The 27561-nt window shown below is 37.0% G+C and overlaps 1 protein-coding gene across 2 annotated transcripts in view; it reads right to left on the bottom strand.

The window, feature by feature from the left end:
* The window catches only part of PTPRN2 (protein tyrosine phosphatase receptor type N2), a 672845-nt gene that overhangs the window by 349148 nt on the left and 296136 nt on the right, over positions 1-27561 (bottom strand). For both annotated transcript variants that reach the window (XM_052806687.1, XM_052806693.1), the window contains exon 11: positions 12575-12654. In XM_052806687.1, coding sequence (XP_052662647.1) covers positions 12575-12654 — 80 coding nt within the window. The remainder of the gene's footprint in view (positions 1-12574; positions 12655-27561) is intronic.

The raw sequence follows: 27561 nt of genomic DNA, 5'->3' as shown, positions 1-27561 counted from the left end.
TGGAAGTTTTTTGCATGCATTGAATTTTTGTGTGTGAAATTTGCAGGAAAATTTTGCAGCCTTATCAACTAAAATAAGTATGTGTTTTCTTTTCTATTTCTTTTTCTTTTATTTTCTTTTTATGCTTAATATTTTTTCAATGTAACTTAAAAGTATCAGCGTTATGCATCTCTGTGTATATGTATAGCCAAATACACACACATATAATATACACATATAATGTATATGCATGTATATATAATATCAAACCCACATATATGTGCATAAAAATATATATTTCATTTGTACTACAACATTGGTCTTCCCATATTCCTCCAATTTCACATTGCATGCTTACTCCTAAGCATCCATTTAGCCAATTTTGTAAACTATGATAAATGAAATTACTCTATATTATTAGTTCACTTATCCTCAGTACAAAACTACAGCAAAAACTGGTTTCCACAACTTCTAATTACAAAACATTAGCTACCTGAGTCTTCTCCAGCTGAGCAGATTAGCATAGATCTTCTCTGCTGACAGCTTTGACCTTCACTCCAGCAAACACTTGTCAAAATGCCAGAAGTAATTACCTGGCTGTTTAGGAAGGAGTAATGGGGTGTAGCTACCTACCTTTTCTTGTTACTGATCTAAAATGTCTATAAAACTTTGCCAAGAGGCACCTTCTGGATTTTGGCATACACATTTGTTTCTTATCTGTCTGTCTTTTTTTTTTTTTTTTTTTTTAACACACTATCAAATATTAGCTCTATGATCTCCTGCCAGCCAATCCCATCACAATTCTGAGGGACAGGCTAAATAACCCACTAGACAGATCTTTCAAACAAAATGATTTTATGATTGCTGTCATCCTGATTTTGTTGCACTGATGCAAGCAAGAAAAAAATACAAAAAAAGCAGCAGAAGCAGCATAGGAACAAATTATCATAATTATACCATAGAATACCATACTATCTTCTGAATTATCTTAAAAAATCATTGTATTATAGGGTGTTTTTTTTCTTTTCATAAAAAGTCTTTTTCCCATTCATATTTCAGATTTACAATTAAGAAAATAGAGGCACAGAGAATTTACAAGTGCTTCTTGAAAATCTATGGCTAGATTAAATCTAGCATGTCTTTTCAGTTCCGCCAACATAAAGCCATACAATTTCTCTTAATCCAGAATGTTCAAATTTATAGAAAATATTTTCTAAAGAGAACAAAGGGATTTAACATGTTTTCCTGAAGACTAGATAATACTAGAAAGATTAAGTATTTGCAGATTATTACAATGGTCATTAAGCTTTAAATCCTGCATACAATTTTTGTTAGACAATGGAAAACATTATCTCAAAATAGGAACAAGATCAAAGGTCTATAAATCTGACTCCATCTTATCTTACATATCAGAATGGATATCTGGAGTTCAGGAAAGCTCAAGGAAAAAAAAAAAAACCCTACTTTGACGATACATAGTCCAGAAAACAATTTATGAAAATCAAATCACTTGCCTTGTAGTCACAACATTCCCTAACAATTGTGTAGGCTACCAGGTAGCAGCAGCAGCTGCTGAGGTAGCCTTCAATCCATACCAGAAAGACTGCTCAAAATGAAGGCCATGTTAAAATACAGGACTGAATACTGCTGACAAGTGTGCCCTTATGAGTACTGCCAACAAACTTCTCTTATCTTCAAAAACCCTCCCAAAGCTCTCAAATAATTCCTTGTCCCACTGTCAAGAGCTCATTATTTCCCCTCTCAGATACATTCCTCCATGAGCTATCAGCAGTAGAAGGTCATGCAAGTGCCTATTTTCAAGACAGATGATACATGAATCCTCCGGACCTCCTAACTAAGCCTTTTTCAGCCAGAAACCCTCCACCTACCCTTTCATCCCAGGTCATATTGCCTCCTTGTCATATGCCTCCTTCCCAAGATGTCATCCCATAAATCGTGTTCTACCGAGAGAACAGATTGCTACCAGGTTCGGGTCAGCTGCCCCTACACACTGTTACCAAAATGCCATGTTTCTGGAGAAGTGCCTTTTCATGTTATTACTTTTCTCCAGCAAAAAGGGATGACAGCCTGATTCTAAGATGATTCTGTGTGTAATTGATTTTGTGTTTTTTCTTGTGCTTTAAATAACAGCTGTTTTTCATAGAGCCCTGAAGTAGCACCGCTCTCCCTCACAATTTTTTATTATTTGGCTGATATGAAAGCTATCAGTTACAATCACAAGATTGCTAATCATCCAATTTCATATATTAAAAATAGGGTATTTAGTTACATCAGATAAAGAACATTCTTCTGTTTGTACCAACTAAAATAGAACATTATCGCCTGTTCCACATGGCACCTAGTGTTTATTTGCATGCATAGTTTAAAATTGTTAGGTTTATCTTGTTCCACATTTTGAAAAGTTGTAATCAATCTGTCTAATGGGTGGAAAAAAAAGTACTGACTGTTCTTTTCCAGGTAAATGTTAGGTTACAATACTCTCTGACCTAAATTAGGGTTTCTTTAATTCCCTTACTTAATGCTTACCTAAAAAGTTAGTCACCAAAAAATATTGGATCAGCCTGCCTAAACTTTACATAAAAGCTGCCTTTTATCTACCTGCCTTACCAGACTTCTTCTAATTGTAGTATTCCTAAATAATTTGTTTTAATATGCTTAGGATGTGCTGTAAACAGAGATAGTCTCTTAAGCGTACTGCGCAAAAATATATAAAACTTTGTTAAAGGACTATAACATTTAAAGATGTCTGGAATTGTAAGTATTATTGTTGTATATGCCATATTGCATATATATTTCCATTTTCCTGGAAAATGTGTTGCTTATCATGAACATGCTAAATAGAAGCAATTTTGCTAAATAATATGATGAAATACAACATTAGGCAGGTTGTCTTGGGTCTGGGGATATCTGCTTGCTTTGCTTTAAATTAGAATGAAATTTAGTTCTCAAATATTTTAGTATAGGGACTTTCTGATACTGTGTTCACAGTGGGACCCCATAGTACTGCTGCTATACAAAAAATAATACCGTTTTGTTTCAGTCACACAGTCTTAGCATTACAGACTTCAGTGCAGCTATTTGTGGATTTACATCAGCTGAAAACAGTCCTTTGAAAATGTACAGGTCAGTTTGAAACATCTATGTAAGGAAATACATAGAAAGTTTAATATGGAAAAAGTCTTTTCACTTCCATAGTCGAAAATGTATTGGGAGATTTCTTGGACTTGAAAGAAAACCACTCTGCGCTTCAACTACATGGCAGTTTCATCTTGCATTACCAGCTGTAGGTATGAACAAGCTGACTGCAGGAATTTGGTTGTTTAACAAGATTACACATGGTAGTGTTTATCAGACTTGAAATCTTTGTAAATTTACTCAATCTAAAATTAATTTTGAATTCTTAAAGAGCTTTGAATATGTTACCAAAGGACAATGTGAATGAAAGAGGCTTAAGTAGAAGAAATCAGGATTTGCACCAGAAGATTTTAAGAGATCTAGGAAAAAAAAAATATTTTTGAATATGTTACCAAGCAGGGACTACAGGAAGATCCCGAAAGCTTTCCATTGTACCAAATTCTACAGTCCTGACTTCAACCAATCTCCCTGGCTTTATTGGCAGTATTTATGTATGGCAGTCGTATCATCAAGAATATCTATACATTTCTGTGGATATTAGCGATGGCTTTCTCTCACCTACCTTTGGCCACACATGATAAGTGCCAGTTCATACAATCTATCTTTTTTCTTTGAATGTAGAAGCAATCTAGACAATGCCTAACATTTAGACAGCTGCCAACGGGTTAGATGAGTTCTACCCTCACTACTAAAATGCATTTAGTTATATTACCAGAGGGGTCTTTAAAAAAGTCAACTTTAAAAATCACTATTAACCTTTAAACCATGACATAAATTTCTTTCATAGAGGACTTTTTACCTGTCTTCATAGGCATGCTTATAGATTTCAGAAAAAGAAACTAACAGAAACACACAAGTAGCTGCAAATCAACCTAAGCTTCAATTCTGGTCTTCCCATTGAACCTTTGATAGAACTGGCTGGTTCAGGTATCAACTATTGTTTTCTAAAATATTAATACATATACTACACCAATTGTGTGTTTCTCTTTATTTTACTTTAATACCAGGTCTGATGGTTTTCTGTGAATGGGTGTTTAATAAGAGGCACTAGAATGTAATTACATGAACCATCATTGCTTTAATTAAAGAACACTGGCTACATAATGCTATTTAGCTCTTGTTTTTCTCCCCAGTTCTATAAAATGATTAACTAGCTTTAGAGTTCCCAACAGTTCAGAGGCTTGATTTAGGGGTTTATGCTGCAATAGATTATATCATTTTGTAAGGTGAACAGAAGGAAGTTCTGAAGTTTTCTGTTACAATAGAAAGTGGTTTTAAAGCAAAAAGATTTCTTTCTAAAGTTAGATACCTCACAGTTATTCTTAGGGGAGACATGTATATTAAAGAAAATCTGTCCTTACTAATCACAGCAATGAACATCATAATTAGAAGGACGTCACTGGAGAAGAGTCATAACCAAAGATACTTGCTATTATTCAGGATTGAGGCACGTTTACAGAATGGTAGCACCCATACCAACTGCTAAAACTCATTCCATTTTTCAACAAAAGAACAAGGTGGGAAGGAAATACCATCTCAAAAACTCATTAATCATTTTATCAGACATTTGGTAGTGCAGGATGCAGTTCAGATTCTGAATAATACTTCAACAATGTAATGACATCCTTTATTCAGCAATGGAAGGATTGGAGGAAAATACTTGAGATAGATTTTTCAGATATGATACAGTAGGTGAAAGGGAATTGATCCACTACAGAGGGGTCAAGAGGTGAAAAAGGACAATGTGAACTAAGGAGGCTTGAGTAGAAGAAATCAGGATTTGCACCAAAAGACTTAAGAGAGCTAGCAATGGAAAAAGACCTTCAAACATTTACGTTTCACATTATAGACCAAAGAATTGTAATCCTTCTTAAACCAGGGCAATGGCAAGTGAAATCAGATGGACCTCACAGCCTCCTGGTTATGTTGTTCAAAGTTTCTGACACAAAAGCTGTCAGTTCAATTCAAAGATGAACTTCAAATTATTCATAGATACACTCTTTGTTACTGTCTCAGAGAGCAAGACATCTAATTGCATGGTCTACAAAAATCTAGATAGAGGGAAGGAATTCAGCCGTACACTTTCACCTTGGGCTGTTCACTTCATCACAGCTGATTTATGAATTTGACGATGACTGGCCAATAAATACTTTTAAAACAACCATTATTGCTTGCAGTTGTGGGGTAGAAAAAATGAAACCAAGACAGTATGCCAGCATGGACGTGTTTGTGACTGAAGAAACAGAGTTCATCTTTCTGAGACATGCAAAGCTTGTGCCAAAAATCAACAAGACAACCAAGGCTGGCTATAGCCATTTAGAAAGAACAAGGACTTCTTGGAGAAGAGGAAGATTTTATCCAGAAATTGAAGTTTCCTGCTTTTGATGATATCGAATTCATAACTCCTGCACTGACGATCACCATGAAGAAGAAGATGGATGTTTCCATTACCAAAACAACACAACGGACATTGCCAAGTTTCATTATGTCAGAAACAGGAGTACAAAGAATAATAAATTCCTGGATTACACTGAGTTAAGTTAAATATTTTATGCAAAGAACTTCTAACAATTAACCAACAATGGTCTAAAAAGCATCAAAGGCCAGACAGTGTTTAATCACAAGCTGAAATAACCAGAGAGAGAAAAATCACAACATTCCAAACTCATTACATTAAATGACCTTTCCCAGGTTTTCTTCAAAATCCTCTGTCAGACCATGAGGTTTTTAAGACGGGTCAGTAATATCTATTCTAGATATGCTTTGAACTAAATGGGTAGCTAAAAAAAACTTTGCATAATCTTACTTTTGCAGTTGGTGTTGATTCCTCATTCTTCTGCTATTCCTTCTCCTAGTCTCCCTTCCCTACATTTATACATTCTTTACATATACACATTACATGTAGCTTTATTATATGAAGATCCAGACCTATATTATATGAAGATAAATCTGAAGACAGTTCTCTCTCTTTTGTTCTCCTGAGAACCTCCTAGAAAACTTTTCTTGCTAATAATGGATAATAATATAGAGTTGTTATGTTTCCGTCAACAGTGCTGGTATGGTCAATACTTATTGGCTAGAGAGCAGAGTGAGCCTCTGCAGCGTTCCTAGAAATGAACATTCAATTTAAGTTGCGTACCAGATCCTCACCTATTGACTCTCTAACGTTGAATAAATTTTCTTCCCTCTGTGCCTTGTTTTGTCAAATTTCAGACCATGAAATTAAGAGGTGTGCAAGCTTTACAGAGGTATTCCATAAATGTGCTTTTTATTATACTTATTTCTATTATGCAGCAAACTGGAAAGATAACCCCTTTATGGCCAATAAAAAGAGGACTACATTTCATGACTAGAATGAATACAAGAGAACAGTCATATAAATAATTTGTAATATTTTAGACTTACATCTGATTTGCTAAAAGTTGAAATGTGTATTTCAGTTATACGGAAGGCTAATACAAACAATTGCAGCAAACAACTAAAAAGTGCATCTAAGCATTATAGCTTTAACTGATCATTTGTACTTTCATAGTTAAGTCTTTTAAACTATATTTATAATGGATATTTGTAGCATTGAATTTATAAGGAAATCAAAGTATGTTCATGTCAGAGTCTCAGCCCTTTTTAACGGGGCCCAGATTGGATGCGTGACAAAACTGCAATTTTGCTGAATGTGCCTAAGAAATGGGAGCATTAAACAGATTTCTGCAGTGACTGTGTAGGGCAGGTTCCTCACCAGTATTTCCAAGTTGAAGAAGAACCTGGAATAATTTTTAATGCAGGTGGGTTGTTTCACTGTCTGACATGGCTTTCAATTTTAAATTTCTTGATCATCAGAAAATTCTGTGTTTCAATTCTGCTAACTATCCAAGGTCATTAAAGGTTTGTAGGGTGTGATGGGGACTAAAAGCCTTTGAAACTAGACCACTGATTTAGATACTTAGGCCTACATACCTAGAAGGGTAAGTTTTGATGCCTATAAATACAGCTCAGACCTGCCAAGAAAAAGAAACACATCGAAGGCAGAATAAGGCATAAATACCTTCTTCACCAACTGAATCCAGGGTCACTAATATGACTGACCATTTAGTCATCCTAATTAAAACTATGACATCTTGGACCACTCCAAACCAATGACACCATCAGCTTAAACAACTAGACAGGTTAAGATAACTGTAAGGGTTTTGAAGTACCCTTTTCATCTCAAAAGGATTGTTTAATTCTAAGAGCTAAGGATCATGTTGTCTGTTCAGAGCTGCCAATTTTAGCAAAAATATTCAGCTTCAATGTCAAAAAGTTCTATTGCAATATTTGTTGCCATGGATATTTCACCACAGCTGGGACATGACCAAGATTTGTAGGTGTCAAATCTCAAAATCTGCAAGTTTAAAAGTTTAATCATTTGCAGTTGTTTAAAACTGCTAAGCAATTCTATATGTATTTTTTTTATCTATTCCAATGTGTTTGAGGCAGTATCTTTATTCAAATTAGCATGTTATACAGTTAAATTTTAATGATAATACAGTATTTTTACATTTGTGCATTTTTTTCAGTGGAATTAATTTTGTAATGCATTTTTTGAAGACTTAGAAAGCTGGCAGAGAAATAATTTTTAGACAAGAAAGTTATATGATTCAATACCCTACTCTTGAAGTCATGATTAATTGTCCCTATCCAACCATGCATGTTGTGAAAATGTTGGTTTCACCAGCAGGGCAACAGAAAAGTAAAAAAACCCCCAACAAACAAAACCCCCAAAACAAAACCAAAACAAAACCAAATCAATGGCTTAGTTAAAAGTTAGGGGAATTCAAAAAAATTAAATTAAAAAATGTTATTGATATTCTAACATATATTTTAAAAAATTAAATCAAGATTGACTTTCCATAATGTTGTATATCACAATATACCTTACACACAGAACCTGCACACAAGACCTATCTAATTCTCCAACATCTGATTATGCATTGCCTTTTGCTGTGCGATCTGTCCCCTATCACTAATATGCCTACACTATGCACGTCCCTTTGCTCTTCAGTCTCCATTTTTTATAATACCTGAAAAGCTGCATTTTAATACAATACCCCCAAAATTGCAGGCATGATTCTAACTAGTAAAAGGCCACAGCTACACATAAGCAAATGCTTTTGTTTCATTTCAGCAATGCGGAGTGTCTATGCACAAAACTTCTCTCCTACATCTTTTTTTCACGTGTGCATTATATATATGATCGTTACATCTGATGCTAAAATTCTATGCCTGGAAACTTCAGAAGATTCCTCTTTTCTAATTGTCACTGTTAGTATACATGTCTTTGCATGAAAGGTGGGATTCTGGAGTACCTATAAAGCAAACTCATTGCTCATTACTATACTGATTATATTGCAATTTTATATAAATAGAGTTATCTTACTGATAATTGTTCTCTGCTAGATTTCTCCTAACCTTTAAACTGAAGAGAAATCCACATTCATTTGTCTAAATGATGTCATGTGCCAAGTGTAATTACTTCTAGAGCAGGTCATCTATGTCTAGAGAAAGTTTATTTCTTAAAAATATTGAGATGAAATTACACTGCACTGTTGAGCCTGACTTATTAAACAGAAACAGTCCAGAGGACAGCTAGTTGATGCAAGATATGTTCTATATTATGAATGTCAAAGTATGCGACACTGGCAAAACATTGGCTGTCCTTCTGCTCTGTAGTCAAAGAGCAAATAAAGGTATTGTTAATATGAGAAAGCAAGCTATTCACAATTTTAAATTACTCTGTTGTCAGCTTTCCCATATAATTATGTAGCCCTAGAAACTGCAAAAAAAGTAATCAAAACATTTACACAGAATTGCAGCTGTGGATTACTGGAAAAAGTTTTATCAGCAAGAATGTGGCTGAAGGATTTGAGAGAGCTTTATCTCTCCTCAAGCCAGGTCTCGTGTACACCAAGAAGAACAGATCTCAAACTCAAGAAAACATAGGAAACCATTTTTATTATCATACTACCATATCTCTATTTTTTTGGTAGGTATTCTAAATCATTCGTTTGCATAGTTGCTGAAGAATTCCATGCCTTCTCAAACCTGCACATTTGTCAAACTCCACAGGGTAGGATGGTAAACTTTAAATATAGTTCCCTATATTTAAACCTAAATAATGCAAAGAAAATATGCAGTTTATCCATTTTGGTTACAAAAATTTATACTACATGAATAATAAGATCAAACTGCTGCACAGAAACTGTTCCTGTGGATATCAGTGAGACACGCATGTATATAACATCTGCACAAATAGATTCCTTTTTGCAAATCTGGATAGTTTACATTCCCATAATTACTATGGCATCTGATTACCTGAATTTCTAAATTCTTTTCGTTTCTAAGGATGCGATGGACAGTGAAATTCTTCTGTCAGTTTGGTCTATTCATTTTCTGTAAACAAGATCTGCTTTCAGAGTTCCTGGATGGATGTCAAATTACCTAATAGCAGTAGAGCATGGAGTAATGCATTTACCTGTGCCTACCCTGGAAGTATGCATTGATTTATTCTGCTTTGGTTTCCTTTGGTAAATTAAGATTTTGGAATGCTTTTGTTCAAGACACTGTTGACTTTTAAAATTTCTAATTACAACTAAAGCCAGAAAAATCTTCTTATGTAAGTATATACTGCTGTTGATCTTTTAACTGAATTTATTTTTAGCTTTACAGATCTGCAAGTAAGAAGTTTGCTTAAAATAAATTAACTGCTTAGCCAGTACATTGACAAGCTACTGCAACCTTATTTATGGATTAGAAAAGAAAAATGAGATAGTTTTTTAGTTTAAAATGTTTGACATCTGGATAGAATTGTGAGCCGTTTTTTTGTAAAGGACAAACACAAGGTTTAGTTATAACAATACTACAGCCATGCTGACATACCGAGAGGAGCTGATGTAAGACTCCTACAAATCTCTTTCTGCAGCCATCAAAACCTGAAATTTTTAATGTACTAAACAAACAGAAGTTAGGAAATGCTTGGAATATGAATATATAGAGTCGATAAAATTACACTATGAAAGATTAATTTAAGTTGGTGAATCTCTACAACTTCCTCTGGGGTGACATTTTTTTGTCCCCAGAACCTCCCTACTTTGTCAGCAATATTTAATTTAAGGAAGTTGAAAACAATACTTTGGTCCCAGTGGTAAGAAAAAACCTAATGTTACTTCTGGAGTTTTGCTGAAATAAACTAGTCACAACATTTATACATTTCAGAGTAGGTTGCTAGGAACAGGCCAAGGCACATCAGGAACCTCCTGAACTTGACCAGGTTTCTACGGACTTGCTAAATTTCTGTGGATGTCTACTGCATGAACTTGTTTCCATGTAAATTTTTGCACACATGTAAGCTTCATTACCCACAACAGGCAAAGCTACAAACTGCATTCTGATTTATTTTGAACCTGCCTTCTGCCAGTTTCATCTGTTCTTGCATCTCAAGAGCCACTGCACAATCCTGTCCACATTCACTGTGCCACTCTGCACTTGACAGACCTTTCTCATACCAAATCTCCAAAATAAAGATTCCTGCCTTATTTCACCATTTGTTATAAGTGTTATAAGTTATAAGTGTTATAAGTTATTCCAAACTTACAGTCATGCCTTCTGCCTTTCTCTGAATCTTTCCATTTCAATCAGTTTCCAACCTCTCTGAGGTATGAGGAGGAGAACTGTATGTCGTATTTAAATATAGGCAAGGGATAGCTTTATGCAAGAACAAATGATGTTGTTCTGTTTTCATTCCTTTCCAAATAATTCTTAAAAACACTTTCCTTGTTCAACTGATAATGGAGACTGAATTGTCATTTTACTGTTATTTTCATTAAATTAGCTATTACTGCACTAAGTTCTTACTCCAGAGCAGTAATAATCTATTTAGACCTACAATTTCATATGTAAAGCTATTTTATTCTCCATATGCATTTTTTTACACTAATTTAAAAATAATTTCATCTGCCATTTTGAGTCCAGTCAGCCAGCCTTGTGAGGTTTTTATACATTTCTAAGATCAACTTTCACCTTTAATACTGTGAACAATTTAGTAGTATTAGTAGGATTTCTCATCACACTGCCCACCATCTTTTCCAACTCATTTATAAGTATGTTGAATGCCACAGTCGCAGCAGAGATCCTTCCACTTTTCTGCTATCTCTAGCCTTTTAGAAACTAATTATTTATTCCTAATCTCTGTTTCTTGCCTCTTAACCAATTACTGATCCACCATTTTCGTGTTCCATAGTCCATGTTCTAAGATACGATTAGTTTCCTTAGAAACTTCTAGTGAAAGACCTTGTCAAAAGTCTTTGGCAATCCAGGCAGGCTCTACCAGCTGCATCATATTTGTTGATCCCTTCAGAGAGATTCAACAAGTTTACATGGCAGGACATTGCTATAAAAAAGCCATATTAATTTTACCAGGTAAATCATACACATTCAGGTGTCCCATAATTCAGTGATTACTTTATTGTAATTTCCTAGTTTTGAAAGAACACATCTATAGCATGTTAAACCCTTTTAAGAAAAATGGTATCCCATTTGCTACTCTCTAATCACCAGTGAACAAGACCCTTCTCCAGTGGGTCCTGCAAAGGAAAATTCTGGCATGAGAACTAATCCAGTTCTTTCTGTAACTGAAGTCATCCATGGTGAAGCAAAAGGAGAAGCTAATGGACAGTTTTGGGCTCCCAGTGTTTATTTAAATGAACATTTTTTGTTTCTATTTTCAAGCAACCTTGTAACTTGTTTACTCAGAATTTTTAAAACCTATCAGTTGAGTAATTCGGAAGCAAATCAGTTATCAATTCAGTTACTTTGCAGAAATTATTTCTTGCAGTCAGCAACTCCATAATACAGCTAGTAACCAAGTTGACAAGAAGCCAACAGGAGTCCTTAGAACAACGGTACTTATTCAGAAGCAGCTTAGCTCCAGAAATACAACATTTAGTCCCAAGATTAACTTGTCATTGAAATTGTCTAAACAGCACACCAACAAAGGTATACTTCTACCATCTTTTGATAAAGAAATTAAGGCTAAGATGTAACAACATTTTTGTTACCTGAAAAAAAGTATTGGAAAAGCAAAGGTATTGCATCCTCATTTGCAAATAACCAATCTGGTTTTATGAGTTCATGACAACACTGAAGAGTTTTTCACCATGCTAGGCCTTGACTACAAGTCTCTATTTAATCCATTTCCTTGACAAACAAGGAAGTCTCAGGCAGTTTTAATTGACTCAGAGATGTTACATTTCAGTTTCCCATATGTGCCACTCACCTCTTGACTGTCTCCCTCTTTAAATGTCTATCTTCTGGGAGAATGGGATGTCTCTGTGCTGTTTGTAGGGCTACTGCCTGCTAAACGGACGCGTGGGAGGTCACAGTTTGGGAATGGAGGACAAGGACTTACCTGCTGCTTTGGCAACATCTGCAGTTGAAATGTTTTGGAGGTTTGAGTGCACTCTGAAGGTCACAGCTGGTCCCAGCACGCTGGAAGAGATTATTAAAAAATGTAAGATTCATAATCAAGAGACATGGCGTAATATTCCTTATCAAAATAGGTTTTTAAAGAGAACCTATTAAGACACCATTTAGCCCTCTTCCTTTTGCTTCATTAGCTACATTTGCATACATTTTTATACCTCTTGTGGTTTCTTGTGTGTATCTTGTGCCTGTCTGAAAGAATGTCAATGACATTAACTAAACTTCAGAACACTCCTGTAAATACTATTCTTATTATGAAGATGGCAAAATGGAGGCACTGAAATTGTTATTCACCCAAGTACAGCATAGATCATCACTGGAATTCAGCATCCAAGGAAGATTACATACAGTTTCAAGTTTTATGTGCCTAACATCAATACAAGCTTAGTCCTGTTATCATGACTGCAAGTCAGAGGGACAATAAAGAAACTCAGAATCTTGATCATGTTCTGCAAGAACATGTGTGGCAAAAAGATTTTGGACATATCTGATCCAATGGCTGATTTTGACCAGAACGATACCACAAAGTATTTATCTTTTAAGAGCAGAGGAAATCAACTCTTTGAGTAACTTATGAGGGGAAATAATTTAACTCTGTGGTGAACTTTTTGGGTGTAGCCCGATGGTCCTTTATGGCATTAAAATCTATAAGACATTTACAGAAGAAGGTACTGATTAGCCAGATGAAGAATAGCAGAGTAAAGTATTCAGGGTTTCACAAAAAATTTTCATTGTGCATTTTTAAAGAAAAATAAATCCATATATGTAATGTTGCATTCATTGTCCACCCATCCCAATAATATCCAATTAACATCCACAAATAACATCCACATCTGATGAAAGGAATAAAGAAATTTCAGTTCTGATATCCTTAAAACTATACTAAAGTACATATATATGAAAAACATAAGAAAAATACACACACATACAAATACAGAAAATGTATTTTTGAAGAAAATTTCCAGGTAACAAGAGACTGTAGAAACTATAACGTAATAATTTACAGGGGAGAAGAGCACAAGGGCTTGACAAAGACAAAAATTGGCACTATTATAAAAGTTTACTTACATACTATGTATTGTGTGACTTCCTAAGCTTTTATTATTCATATAATCAGTGAAAAGAATTATATTTAAACTATGAATAACAACCCTGCTTAAAAGGGGATGTACATTGGTTGGAACTGTACGTGTAACTTGCTTTGACCTCCTACAGCTATGGCTTATGAGAGAATGAAGTCTGAAAAATTGCTGCATAAAAGAAATAACTTGAAAAATATTTTTGTTGCAGGGCTTGAAATGAAGTATTAAATTATTCTTCTACTAACATGTTAATATTTTACATTCATACAACGAAGAGCACTTAATGAAGTGTGCTTAATTGCATCACATATATCCTAGACAGAAATACCTTTAAACTTTTTCCATTTCAGGAAGAAAAAAAAATATTACTAACACCAAGACTTTGCTTCGAGGTCATAAAGGGAATCAGAGTAAGACTAAGAAGCTTCCTTTCAATCTTTTACTAGCAAAGCAGGCATGTGCACATTTTATTTTGGAGTTAATGGGAACTGTCATTAATCAATCATTTTTCTCTAAATACTCTTTGGGAGGGGGGGATGGAGAAAAAGAAAACAGAGAGATTTTGTTGCTAAAGGACACTCCAGATGCCAACTCATTAATGTACAAGAAATATATTTTAATAATGTTAGGTAATTATAAAGCATTTATCAGCATAATTTAAACAATATTTTAGGTTATAATACTCAACAATTGCAAAGTATATTTTATTTGAGATAACCGCTTTACAAAAATTCAGGCCATTCCCCAATTCTGTCACTAACGCTGAGATAATCAACCATAAAAGGTACCTGGGAGTTTCATAATACCATACACTGAATATAACTAATCTTGCACTGTCCTTCTTCCTGCATTGCCAGTCTAAGAGAAATGATGATTCCTCTTTTGCTGCTCAGACATTTACAGTGTAATTAGCAGTCTGCTTTAAATAAAAGCAGGCACCAACCCAGTACACAGCTGTCCCATGACCAGGATAGGGTGAAAAAACAACTTTAAATATTCGCTCCAAATCTACACTGCATATTCCATTATAGCCAAGAACCTGGAAGGCACACTTGCAAGCGCAGAGTAGTTACACTTCAGCTTTATCAGCAAAGACAGAAAGTTTCCTCCCCTCCTTCCCTTGCCTGAGTTTTTTGCTTCTGTCTCTGGCCCAGAGCTCACTCCCCCTTCAGTTGTCCCCCTGCCCCACTCACTGCAGCTATGCACTTAATGGAATCATTAAAATCACATAGAAACTGGATCATTTCAGTGATCGAGCCCAGGCAGTGAGAGGCAGAGATTTCAGGGGAGTGAAAGCTGGCAGGAACCATCGCACTATTCTCTAGTGACTCCACCTGGATAATCCAGGAACACGACAGGATCCGAGTCATGCCCATGTACGCATTGCCACAAGCACTGTCATTTCTCCTCACTGCTGATGAGAATATGTAGAGAAATAAAGAGCAAAAAAACAGAGTGGGAAGAAAATTTCTTGTGCAAGTGGGATGATATTGGGTTAACACCATTCTTTTGCAGGAAAGAAGAAATCTCAGAATCATTTACAATAGCCACTCACATATTGCTATGTGGGATATTGTTTTTCTCTACTGTAGCAACTGAATGCTTGAACGTAAGGAATCACCCGAACACCACGTAAGCACAGCTTCAGTATGGATATTTACAAAATACAGAAAATAAAGCAGCTCTTGTCACAACTTTTTGCACATTGGCATTCTGTTGTTTATTTAAAAGCAAACAAAAGACCTTGAGATTACTTGGTCAAAATTGCATTTCTGCTCAATGTTTTGGGAACTGACTGCTTCAGGAGCTCATAAAATGAGATTTTTCTCATGGGGGGCTTCTGGCAAAAGCACTCAATAAATAAACATTTCAATAACAATAGATGCCCTTTGGGGAATTCCTCGCTGTTCATTATGTGTTGGACGAGAACATTTAAACAAAACCAGTAATTATTTGACTGCAAAATATTTTTAAGACTTTTTAGCAAGAGGGCAATCGGCCTGAGAAAAGGTTCTAAGATGTATAAAATGCACCCCTGATACTCCCTAACCAGGAACTTTAAATTAGATAGAAGAGACTGCTTTTTCGTGCGGCTGTCAAACCCTCTGAAGCCTAGCTAATATTAACGGCAATTGTCTTTACATCACTCTAAATATGGAGGCTCACTGAACTGCACACGATTGTTTATGACCTGATGAATTGCAAACAAACCATTCACAGAGATCAGGGAGGGTGCTGCCGGTTAGCAGAGGCATCCCTCCTGGCTGGCAGGTTACATCGCACCAGCACTCAGCCAGCTGTGTAGGCGAAAGCAATCAGAAATGTAAACCACAATGTCCAGGCTGAAACATCACCTACATCTAAGAAAGACATGCATCTGCTGCACCCAAGATTAAAAATGCTAGGTAGGAGCACTTTTTATCTAGAAAGACAATATTTTTTGTCTTTTTTCCTCCCAAGCTGTGTGCTACTACAATTAACCTGTGTACATTTGTAGTTGACTCTTTTGACGTAAGTGAACATACACCCACCTAAATAAGAGAAGATTGTGAGTTTTAGAAGGCGTCCAGACTATACTATTATAATCGCACTTATCATTTTTTTCTAATATTTTCTTATGATTTTTTTTTTTAATAAAGGTAAGCAGGTCAGGCTTTAAGGTTAATAAACGGTGACTTCTCCCCACGCAAAATGTAATGTCTGTTGCAATGACCTGCTAAATTTACTACTTGAAATTTACTGACTAATTACCCCCTCTGTTGGCTGTCACAACTTCTGCTTTTTTTTTAATTTCAATAATGTTGCCTTCAGCCATAATAGTTTTTTTTTTTTAACAAAGACATTCAAAGCATATTGCAAATTGTCACCCTTATGTGCTGTTGTCTTATATTCTGTTTACTAGAGATGAAATAATTACAGTGTTTATACCAAAATGACTTGAAGGTTGATTGCTGATTTAATAATATCCCCTCCCCTTGGGTTTATATTTCCCGTCTGAAGGTGGGAGGGTGCAAAACATGCACAGAAACAAACAATATTCTTTGTGTAAAATAGAAGTATTTCCTTTCATTAATTGTTTTACTAACAACATTCTTATTATATTTTGCCTGTCAACAAATGAATGATCTGAATAAACAGAGCTATACCATGATCAATATGGCAAGGTCCATATCACTTTCCAGCCGTAGGTTATAATTATATTTATGAATGACAGGATTTAAATCTCCATAAATTATGTACCAAGCTTTGCATGCCTGTTCTTCTCCCTCATGTGTGTATACTTTAGTATTACAATATCATACAAAGGTTTACTGTGAAATACAGTCACAGTCTATCATACCCCCTAGTGGAAAAGGATTTGAGAAACAAGTGCCAACATGGTTATGTGTATTCTTGAAGATGAGGCATAGAGCTGATGCCAGATGGAAATGAGTTGAGGTTGCACTGCATTTTTAAAAAAATACAGGCAAAGTGCAATTTCTCAAGATTGGAGGAAGATGAGGAGATTAGGATTGGGTATTTCCAACATTAAACATTCTCTTAATGACCCTATTTCGTAAAACAGAGCTTGCCTTAATAAAGCTTAGATTTGAAATTAGAGTCACTACTTGTCTATATGTTCATTTCAAAATCCTTTAATCTCTGGAGGTTAAGAAAAGCAATTAGTAACGCTCCAGAGGATTGTGCAAAGTAAATTTTATAGCAGCGAAGGTAATTGTCTCAGGAAATGTTTGGTGGGCTTGAACTAATGACTTGCAATGTGTACACATTTCTGGGCTTACTGTGTTTAGGAATTTGAAGCTTATGTCCATTGTTTACATTGCACTGAAGCCTCCTTTTCACCTTCTCAATTTTGGAAAAATTAAAATGCTCATACTGCTGTAAATGTGTTATATATTATATACATGGGTATATAAATATACTTATGTCAAATCAAATTAATGGGAAAAAGTACGTGATTAAAAGAGGCATTTTTGTAATACAGTATGTTTATACGACATGATTTACAGAACAAAGCAAAGGCAGAAAATTGCAGCTGGTCATTGTCATATAATTCATAAATGGATTAAGAAGTGTATACTGGCTATTTTGTTCTCTTTCTGTTACTCAGACCAGCTGTAAATCCATTGACCACTTGATTCAGGTTTCGCCAACATTTTTGACCAGAAATTTTGACCAAAATTTATTTTGTGAAACATTGTGTCATACTCTATTTATATTACATAAGCAAGTACCTGACTAAACTTCAAAGATTCAGGAAATCTGTGAAAGATGTATTGTGCTGACCTACTACAAAATAACTTACCTGAACTGTTAAGTAGAGAATATTGATCATCACCCAGACTTAATACTAAAAAGCCACACATCTTTCACTCTTTAATATCTTTACTGTTCAAAGATTTGCTTCATTTTGCACCTGAACTGAACAAATGTCAATGTACGGCTGCATGTATTCTCACATTTCTATTGACATATATGTACTTACAGCCAGTGATCAATTAAATATCTTTTTCCATTTTAGCAAATGGAGCTTCTTGAGCCCTTCTCCAGAAACCCTTAACGTGCTCCTTAAACTGCAGAACGACACACAGTGTTCCACAACATGCTGCAATACAGCCGAAAATATATTATCTATTCATATTTATATCCTTTATATACACTAAGCATGAACTGTTTGTTTGCAACGTTGTCTACAGAAATGTGGTCCTGTACTCACAGAATCATAGAATCATAGAATGGTTTGGGTTGCAAAGGACCTTAAAGATCATCTAGTTCCAACCCCCCTGCCATGGGCAGGGACACCTTCCACTAGGCCAGGTTGCTCAAAGCCCCATCCAACCTGGCCTTGAACACTTCCAGGGATGGGACATCCACAGCCTCTCTGGGAAACCTGTTCCAGTGCCTCACCACCCTCACAGGGAAGAACGTCTTCCTTACATCTAATCTAAATCTACCCTCTTTCAGTTTAAAGCCATTACCCCTTGTCCTATCACTACATACCCTTGTAAAAAGTCCCTCTCCAGCTTTCCTGTAGGCCCCCTTTAGGTACTGGAAGGGTGCCATAAGGTCATCCCAAAGCCTTCTCTTCTCCAGGCTGAACAATCTCAACTCTGTCAGCCTGTCTTCATAGGAGAGGTGGTCCAGTCCTCTGGCCATCTTCACGGCCCTCCTCTGGACTCGCTCCAACAGGTCCATGTCCTTCTTATGTTGGGGACCCCAGAGCTGAATGCAGTACTCCACATGGGGTCTCACAAGAGCAGATTAGAGGGGCAGAATCACCTCCCTTGACCTGCTAGTCATGCTTCTCTTGATGCAGCCCAGGATACTGTTGGCTTTCTGGGCTGCAGACGCACATTGCAGGGTCATGTTGAGCTGCTTGTCAACCAACACCCCCAAGTCCTTCTCTGCAGGGCTGCTCTCAATCCACTCATGGCCCAGCCTGTATTTGTGCTTGGGATTGCCCTGACCCAGGTGCAGGACCTTGCACTTGGCCCTGTTGAACTTCATGAGGTTTGCACAGGCCCACCTCTCAAGCCTGTCAAGGTCCCTCTGGATGGCATCCCTTCCCTCCAGTGTGTCGACTGTACCACACAGCTCGGTGTCGTCAGCAAACTTGCTGAGGGTGCACTCAATCCCGCTGTCCATGTCACTGACAAAGATGTTAAGCAGCACCGGTGCCAATACCGACCCCGGAGGAACGCCACTCATCACTGCTCTCCACTTGGACATCGAGCCATTGACCACAACCCTTTGAGTGCGACCATCCAGCCAATTCCTTATCCATTGAGTGGTCCGTCCACCAAATCCATGTCTCTCCAATTTAGAGACAAGGATGTCATGCAGGACAGCGTCAAATGCTTTGCACAAGTCCAGGTGGATGACGTCAGTTGCTCTTCCCTTATCCACCAACACTGTAACCCCATCGTAGAAGGCCATCAAATTTGTCAGGCACGATTTGCCCTTAGTGAAGTCATGTTGGCTGTCACCAGTCACCTCCTTATTTTCCATGTGCCTTAGCATGGTCTCCAGGACAATCCGCTCCATGGTGTTGCCTGGCACAGAGGTGAGACTGACTGGCCTGTAGTTCCCCAGGTCTTCCTTTTTTCCCTCTTTAAAAATGGTGGTTATGTTTCCGCTTTTCCAGCCAGTGGGAACTTCACCCGACTGCCACAACTTCTCAAATGTGATGGGTAGCGGCTTAGCCACTTCATCAGCCAGGTCCCTCAGGACCCGCGGATACATCTCATCAGGTCCCATGGACTTGTGCACCTTCAGGTTCCTCAGATGTTCTCACACCTGATCTTCTCCCACAGTGGGCAGTTCTTCATTCTCCCAGTCCCTGCCTTTGCCTTCTGTGACTTGGGCAGTGTGGCTGGAGCACTTGCCAGTGAAGATTGAGGCAAAAAAGTCACCGAGTACCTCAGCCTTCTCCATGTCCCAGGTAAACCGGGTCTCCCGTTTCCTTCCAGAGAGGGCCCACATTTTCCCTAGTCTTCCTTTTATCACCAATGTACCTATAGAAGCTTTTCTTGTTGTCCTTGATGTCCCTGGCCACATTTAATTCTATCAGGGCCTTAGCTTTCCTAACCTGATCCCTGGCTGCTCGGACAATTTCTCTGTATTCCTCCCAGGCTACCTGTCCTTGCTTCCACCCTTTGTAGGCTTCCTTTTTGGGTTTGAGTTTGTCCAGAAGCTCCTTGTTCATCCATGCAGGCCTCCTGGTGGTTTTGCCTGACTTCCTCTTTGTTGGGATGCATCACTCCTGAGCTTGGAGGAGGTGATCCTTGAATATTAACCAGCTTTCTTGGGCCCATCTTCCCTCCAGGGCTTTATCCCATGGTACTCCACCAAGCAGATCCCTGAAGAGGCCAAAGTCTGCTCTCCTGAAGTCCAGGGTAACGAGCTTGTTGTGCACCCTCCTCACTGCCCTAAGGCTCTTGAACTCCACCATTTCACGGTCACTGCAGCCAAGGCTGCCCTTGAACTTCACATTCCGAACCAGCCCCTCCTTGTTGGTGAGAACAAGGTCCAGCATAGCACCTCTCCTCCTTGGCTCCTCTATCACTTGGAGAAGGAAGTTATCATCAACGCATTCCAAGAACCTCCTGGATTGCTTATGCCCTGTTGTGTTGTCCCTCCAACAGATATCAGGGTGGTTGAAGTCCCCCATGAGGACCAGGGCTTGTGAACATGATGCTGCTCCTATCTGTCTACAGAGGGCCTCATCCGCTCAGTCTTCCTGGTCAGGTGGCCTGTAGCAGTCCCCCACTATAATGTCATCTGTCCCTGCCCTTCCTTTAATCCTGACCCATAAGCTCTCAGTTGGCTCCTCATCCATCCCCAGAGCAGAGCTCCATGCACTCCAGCTGGTCATTGATGTATGAGGGCAACACCCCCTCCTCATCTCCCCTGCCTGTCCTTCCTAAAAAGCCTGTATCCTTCCATTCTATATTAAACATAGAGCTAGCATGGAGAGAGAAAGTTAAAGACTTGTACTAACATCACACCTTATGTCTGACGGTGACCAAGTACTACAGATGAAAAAGCAAAATCCCTGCTAAGGGAAAGACATTAATTGCAGTGCTCACCAGTTAGTGGTTGATTTTCTATCACCACTTGTATTTCATTAGAGTGGTTTACACCACGCAGCTGTGTGAGGTGTAAAAGATAGACCACAAAGATTAGATAAATTGACAGTTTCGGAGCAATCATATCTTGCAAATGTAAATACATGGAAACAAAACTTAGGTCTGGATTTGTTGGTTCCAGCTCAGACTTACCTCTGCAAGCTACATCTACAGCCTTCATAAATCAGGTAATTATTTGGAAACCTTGTACTGCTCTATTCTCTCCCCCTGAAACGATCAGTGCTGCAGAGCGACTTCATGGAGCATCATTTCAGGGGGTGAGAATAGGGCACTACAAGGTGTTCGAATAATGGAATGTATTCTGACTGACACACTACTGCCATTAGAATAATTTCAAGAGTAAAGTCACAGAAAAGGGATGACTGGTCCAGAAAGGGATGCTCTCCACAACAGCAGTCTGTGTTTGGTGGGTCTCTGAACCAACCAATACTAAAAGATGGACTTTGAATTATTTTACATTAATCATTAATTTTATATTAATCCTTTAATCTATATGCATCAAAATTGCGCTAAGTACACTGATACTGATTTACCGTGCAAAAGATGATGAAAGAGTATTTTAAAGATTTTACAACTTGCTTCATCTCAGGTGAAGATTATTTTGCTAAGCCTACAATTTAAATGATTTAAAAAGGAGACAACGCTCAATTTAGAGATTGATGCTACACTCAGCTTGTCCTATTTTTATTCTTCACAAAATGCAACTTCTGATGATTACTCAATATCTATGAATAATTTGCAGAGTTTTAAAATAATTTTTCTATTAATCTGTCACAAGCCATGAGACTTGACATTTTCACCACGCTGAGTACATGAAAGTTGCCAGCTTTGCCTGCCATGCAAATAAGATTCTTAATTACAGTATTTAAAAGAACAAACCATACAAGTGCTATAATTTTTTACAGTAAAAGAGTGTTTGGACCCTGAGAGAGTGGGAAAATGGTCTCAAAATGCTACTTAAATGTACAGTGATTTTTCTTTCACTCCCCAAAGCTTAAGCTAAATGATAAAGAAGTTATGTCATTTTTTAAAAAAAAAGATAATTGTATTCTATTTATATTTCCATTCTTCTTCTTCTTTATACCTTTTAGTAGTCTGCCTGATACACAAACAGCAGACAGTTTTAATTTTTAGTCTGTAAGTATTCAATGCATTTTACTGACTTCAGGTCTACTTACCCTCTGCACACCTGTGTTAACAGAGTCTGTTGAAATCACATGTAAAATATGTCTACTGGGATGATAGTCACCTTATGCTCAGCTGGCACAAGTGACTTTTAATAACTAATGAAGAGCATGACTCATGTGTTAGGACTTTTGCAGAGGTAAAGGTTCAACATGCTCATAGCTTTGATAGAAGCCAGATAGGATATGAATTTCTTTGATGAGGATTAGGCAGCACAACCAAAGACCAAAAAACCGAAACTTTGCTACAGCCTCTATTCAAAAAGCTATGAAACTGAGTGCTACAACCAGAGCCCTCCTGCTTGCCCTCTTAAGAGCCTGTTGGCTTCTCCTTCAGCTCTGAGGAGACCAACTAGAAGATTTGTTCTTGAGCTTCCCCTGCCAGCTGTGAGGTAGAGACATTTGCTTTGCAAAGGAAGCACTGCAAGTGGAATTTATTGGGCTCTTTCAGTCACACCTACAGATGTATATTTGCTCTGACTGCCTTTTTGGCTCCTAAGGAATACAAACCCTTCCACAGGCAGGTCGTGGTGCAGTTCATAGGCCTGGATATGCAATATTTGTTGGCTAGGGTGTACAAAAGAATGTGCAGAAGAATTATTTATTGTTTTCAGCTGGGTCAGCAGGCCTGTAATATCAATGCAATCCATCCACCCATCCATCCATACATCCATCCAGGTGACAGAGATAAAAAGTTTGTGTTTGTCTACGTAGGAGAACCAGGTAGTCAAGGGCAGGAGGATCAAGACAGACAGACATAAGATTAATTTTTTATATTTCTTATAAGGGACTATTCTTTTAAACAAATCTCTGCATGATAATCTTTTTCCATTTCTAATATTAGTTATTCTATTTGTGGACCAAGATTTAGTTCAAGAGTGAGAATCACAGTTCTCTGTTTCTATTCTCATATCTGTCACCAAGTTCTGTACCATCTTAGGGAAAATCAAGCAAACTGTCTTGAGTTTCAATTTACCCATCTGTAGAATGGAAATGATTACCTGTTAATAATATGTGAAATGTTATATAAATTAAATGCAATGGCACATATTCAGTGACTTGCTTGAAACAAAGGAGTATATCCTGCCTACCCTATAATGTTATGAACTTTAATTTTATTAGAAAGGAACATGATGGCATTCTCAGTCCCACAGAAGGATGAGTAGTAGAGAAATATGAAGTTAAAAAAAGACAGATAAACTTCAGAAGCTCACTTATCTGTAAAAACTTTCTCTTGAGTAGAGACCTATGAGTAAATGGAAATGTATCTATAATACTGGATTTCATTCTGCTTTTGATTACAAAAGTGCAAATCCTCTGATTTAATGAGATGAAATGTTGTACTGGAAAGCCAAACTTCATACATTTTTATTTATAAGAGTCTCCCTAGATTTTTATGGTCTTTCTGTTTTGTCACCTAGAATTCATAAAATGCTGCAGGCCAAAATCCTTCTTGTTATTTTAATGTATTTTTATATTTTTCTAGCAGGAAAGTTACAGTGGAGGAGGCAAAATGATCTTGGTTATATGCACATTTATTAAAGAAAAGCACACAAAATATATTGTACCTCAGGGGAAAAAGCCACAAGACTAATGTAATGCTAAGGTTGAGAAATCACTCATTTTTAAGTAAAGGAATGCATAGTTGAAACTTCCACCTTATTTTTGTTTCCATATACTCATTCCTTTAAAAACTGATGTATCTTTATATTATAAATTAGTTGTCAAATAAGACAATATGTACCAGAAAACGCAATGTAATTTCTTATAAAAGCCTGCATGCAATGAGTTACAGCAGTACATTTTTCAGACAATTTGTTTTCCAGACTCATTAAATCTGTGGAAGAAGTCAAGTTTGAATAAAAGTGGTTCCATTATTTCTGAGTTATGCTTTTATAACATTTTAAACAAGATTATGCCAAATAGCCTTATTCTGTTGGTTTGCTGTTTAAAATCAAGGAACAGATGACAAATATAGCTCAACTTTTTTGAAAGGTGTATCTTTTTATTGAGACCAACCATAGCACAGTTCAAATTGAAATAAAAATGTTGCATAATTTCTGGACAATAAATGGAATGGAAATAAAAATTCAATCTGTTGCTAGTTTATACTACAGCACCTTAAGGAGAGCAGGATAGACTATATGTTTTTTCACAAGCACAATATTAGAACATTCCTCTCAGTAAATCTAAATGGCATAGATGGTAGAATCTAGAATCTACCAATCTAGAAAAAACTTTGCAAGAAAATTAATCCACAGGTGTTCAACATACAACACAAGAAAAGATTAATCACACCGAATCAAGGAGAAAGGAATCATGGAGAATCTGTACAGTAGAGGGAAGTTTGCAGATACAAACCTAACAAGACACTGTGCTACCTGTCCAACTACTGCTCAATGGTTAAATAACCCTCCCTCACACTATCCTGCCTCTCAAGCTACTAATAATTTCCTGGGATGTTCACATTTAGAGCATACATATACCACATGTCATAATCCATCAACATGATGAAGTGAAAATAGCAAGTACTGTTCCAGTATTTAGGTTCTGGATGACTGAATATGATTAACTGGCTGATTGAGTTTTTCAGGTGTTATAAAAATAACATGACAAACAATGAACAATACCTATATAGCACGATTAGGACACTACAGCCAATGCACACGTTCATAATAAGTGAGGCTGGGAGCTCTGCTCATCAGTCTGTCTGCCCAACACTTCCGATGTGAACTCATTTAAAGCTTCTCCAAACTTTCACCAGTTGGTTTGATTTTCAGACATCTTCCTCAGTTCAAGTTCTTTTCACTGGGATGGTTGGCTGGCTTTTCAAATTGTATTTATTCCAGCCCAACCGTTTCAGCCCTTCCTAAGAACAAGGATAATGACAGGTATTGCTTGGTCGTGTAAGGCCTTTGAAAAGGAGGTGGAAAGTGTCTCTAACCCCACTACTTGAAAACAGAGATTTGAGGTATGGCAAGAATGTGCTTGTAGCTGTCTTCATGATAACCCTTCCAAATTCAAGCTTTTGTCAGATCACTGTTTACATAAAAGTATGAAAAAAATGTAGTTGACACTAAGGACATACTACAGTGTAACAGGAAAAATCAGTCTTGACTTACTTCATATCTAGATATGTAGTCTTTCTTTTCAAAGTGTTTTTTCAGTAGGATCCCTGCCATCCAAGGATGAATGGTGGTCAGGTAGTAGAGAAGACCAATATTTTTAGGGGCCTCAACTTCATGTTCATCAGACTTCAGGGAGTGTGTTGCAAATAAGGTATGGAACTACAAGGAGCTAAAGGTCCTACCATTACTTTCAATTCTGCTGGTACCATCCAGTCCTGCCTCAGATTCAGATTCAGACTCAGTTCATTTGAAGCCAAGTAATTTCAGGCAATTTTTTTTACAAACCAAGTAGCACTGTTTAAACTGAGAGCTGACTTCTGGGACTGCTGAACACTCAGAATGGTAATTGAAGCCAATGGGATTTCTGTTTCAGTAAGTGAAGTTCTTTACAGAACAGGCTGAATAAGCTATACTCTGAGACATCAGACTAGACACCTCATATTAGCAAATGCTTTGACGTTAATCTCTTCATGCATAACTCCAGCTCTGTATGGTCCTAATAATACCCCATATCTCATGTGAGTTAAGTATACCGATTCATGTTTGTCAGGCATTTTGATAGTGTAGTGAAGAGCACCACAGGAAAAAAAAAACCAAACCAAAACAAGAGGAAATGGGTTTTCTGACCTCCAAGCAGGATTTGAATAATGTGCAATAAATAAATCCTGAAGCCACACATTGAATAATGAGAATAAAATGAAACATTGAAGAGCTCATTAACTGAGCATTTTATTTCCTGCATATGGAATAAGACAGAGGGCTGTAGAAAAATATATAGATATCATCAAATATTTCAAGACTATATCATAGCCTTTATCAAAAGATTGATATTTTTGGTCAGCTGAACAAAAAAAAAAAAAGGAAAATAAAGGCTTGAGTTCAGTCCAAAATCAATTTTTTGTTTATTTTTATCACCAAAATAGAAGCATTTTCCTTACAAGCCACTTAGTTAAATTTTGAAACTAGTTATTACATTGAATTTAAAAATCGTAGTATTTTATTTTCAAAATATCAAACCGCACTGCTGTGGCTGCTACAAATTTTGAAAGGTATTTTTCAGCTGAAGCCTCCATACAGTTTCCATACATACCTTCAGTTAACATGAAGTTTCATTTTTCATGTAATAAACTATTCAAGTAAAACACTGAAATCACCTCTAGTCTCAGTGTGGGTAGGGAGAGAGGTTGGGTGAAAGCTGAACAACCTGAGGCCTGGGAGTTTGAGCTTTAGACTCTGAAAGATCAGTGATTTGGTCTTTTAACTTAGCTTTGGATGTACAATACAGATGCAACCAATCGTACATGATAGGGGAATACTGGTTAAATTTTATGGCTTTGCAATCCACGATGTTATATTAGATAAGAATCAGCTTTTTCAACCTGAAAAATCTATTTATATTAGCATCTGAAATTTAGCATAAGTATCCTGTTTGCCCCCAACATTATATGTATATATAGATTATATGCTTATATAGGCAATTATTCTTACACTTCAAAACAACAGCAGCAGATAGAGATTAATGTCATTTTATGAAATGAATACAGAGTGCTCTGCTACAGGGTTTCCGTTGAAAAATCAGATACGGAAATGGGCATGCTTTTTGGTCAAGTTATCACGTCTCCTGGAAGGACAGTTCTTTGAGTACTGAGTTTAGGTATATTAGAAGGCAAAAATGACAAAGATACCCATTAGGATGAATGGGTGGAGGAAGACAAGGCAGTAGAACAAAATGGGGAAAGAAGAGACACCTAGAGCAAGAGATCTTCAATGGCAATAGGGAAAATCATACAAGGCTAAAGAGAGAAATAAGAAAGAAAAGAAAAAAATCAGTGCTACTGCAGCATCCATTAGAGAAAGTAATATTCAGGTG

Source organism: Harpia harpyja, chromosome 1 (assembly GCF_026419915.1).
Source record: "Harpia harpyja isolate bHarHar1 chromosome 1, bHarHar1 primary haplotype, whole genome shotgun sequence".
In the NCBI taxonomy this organism is placed as follows: domain Eukaryota; kingdom Metazoa; phylum Chordata; class Aves; order Accipitriformes; family Accipitridae; genus Harpia; species Harpia harpyja.
The sequence above is the reverse complement of the archived record's forward strand: the minus strand, read 5'-3'. Positions and strand labels throughout refer to the sequence as shown.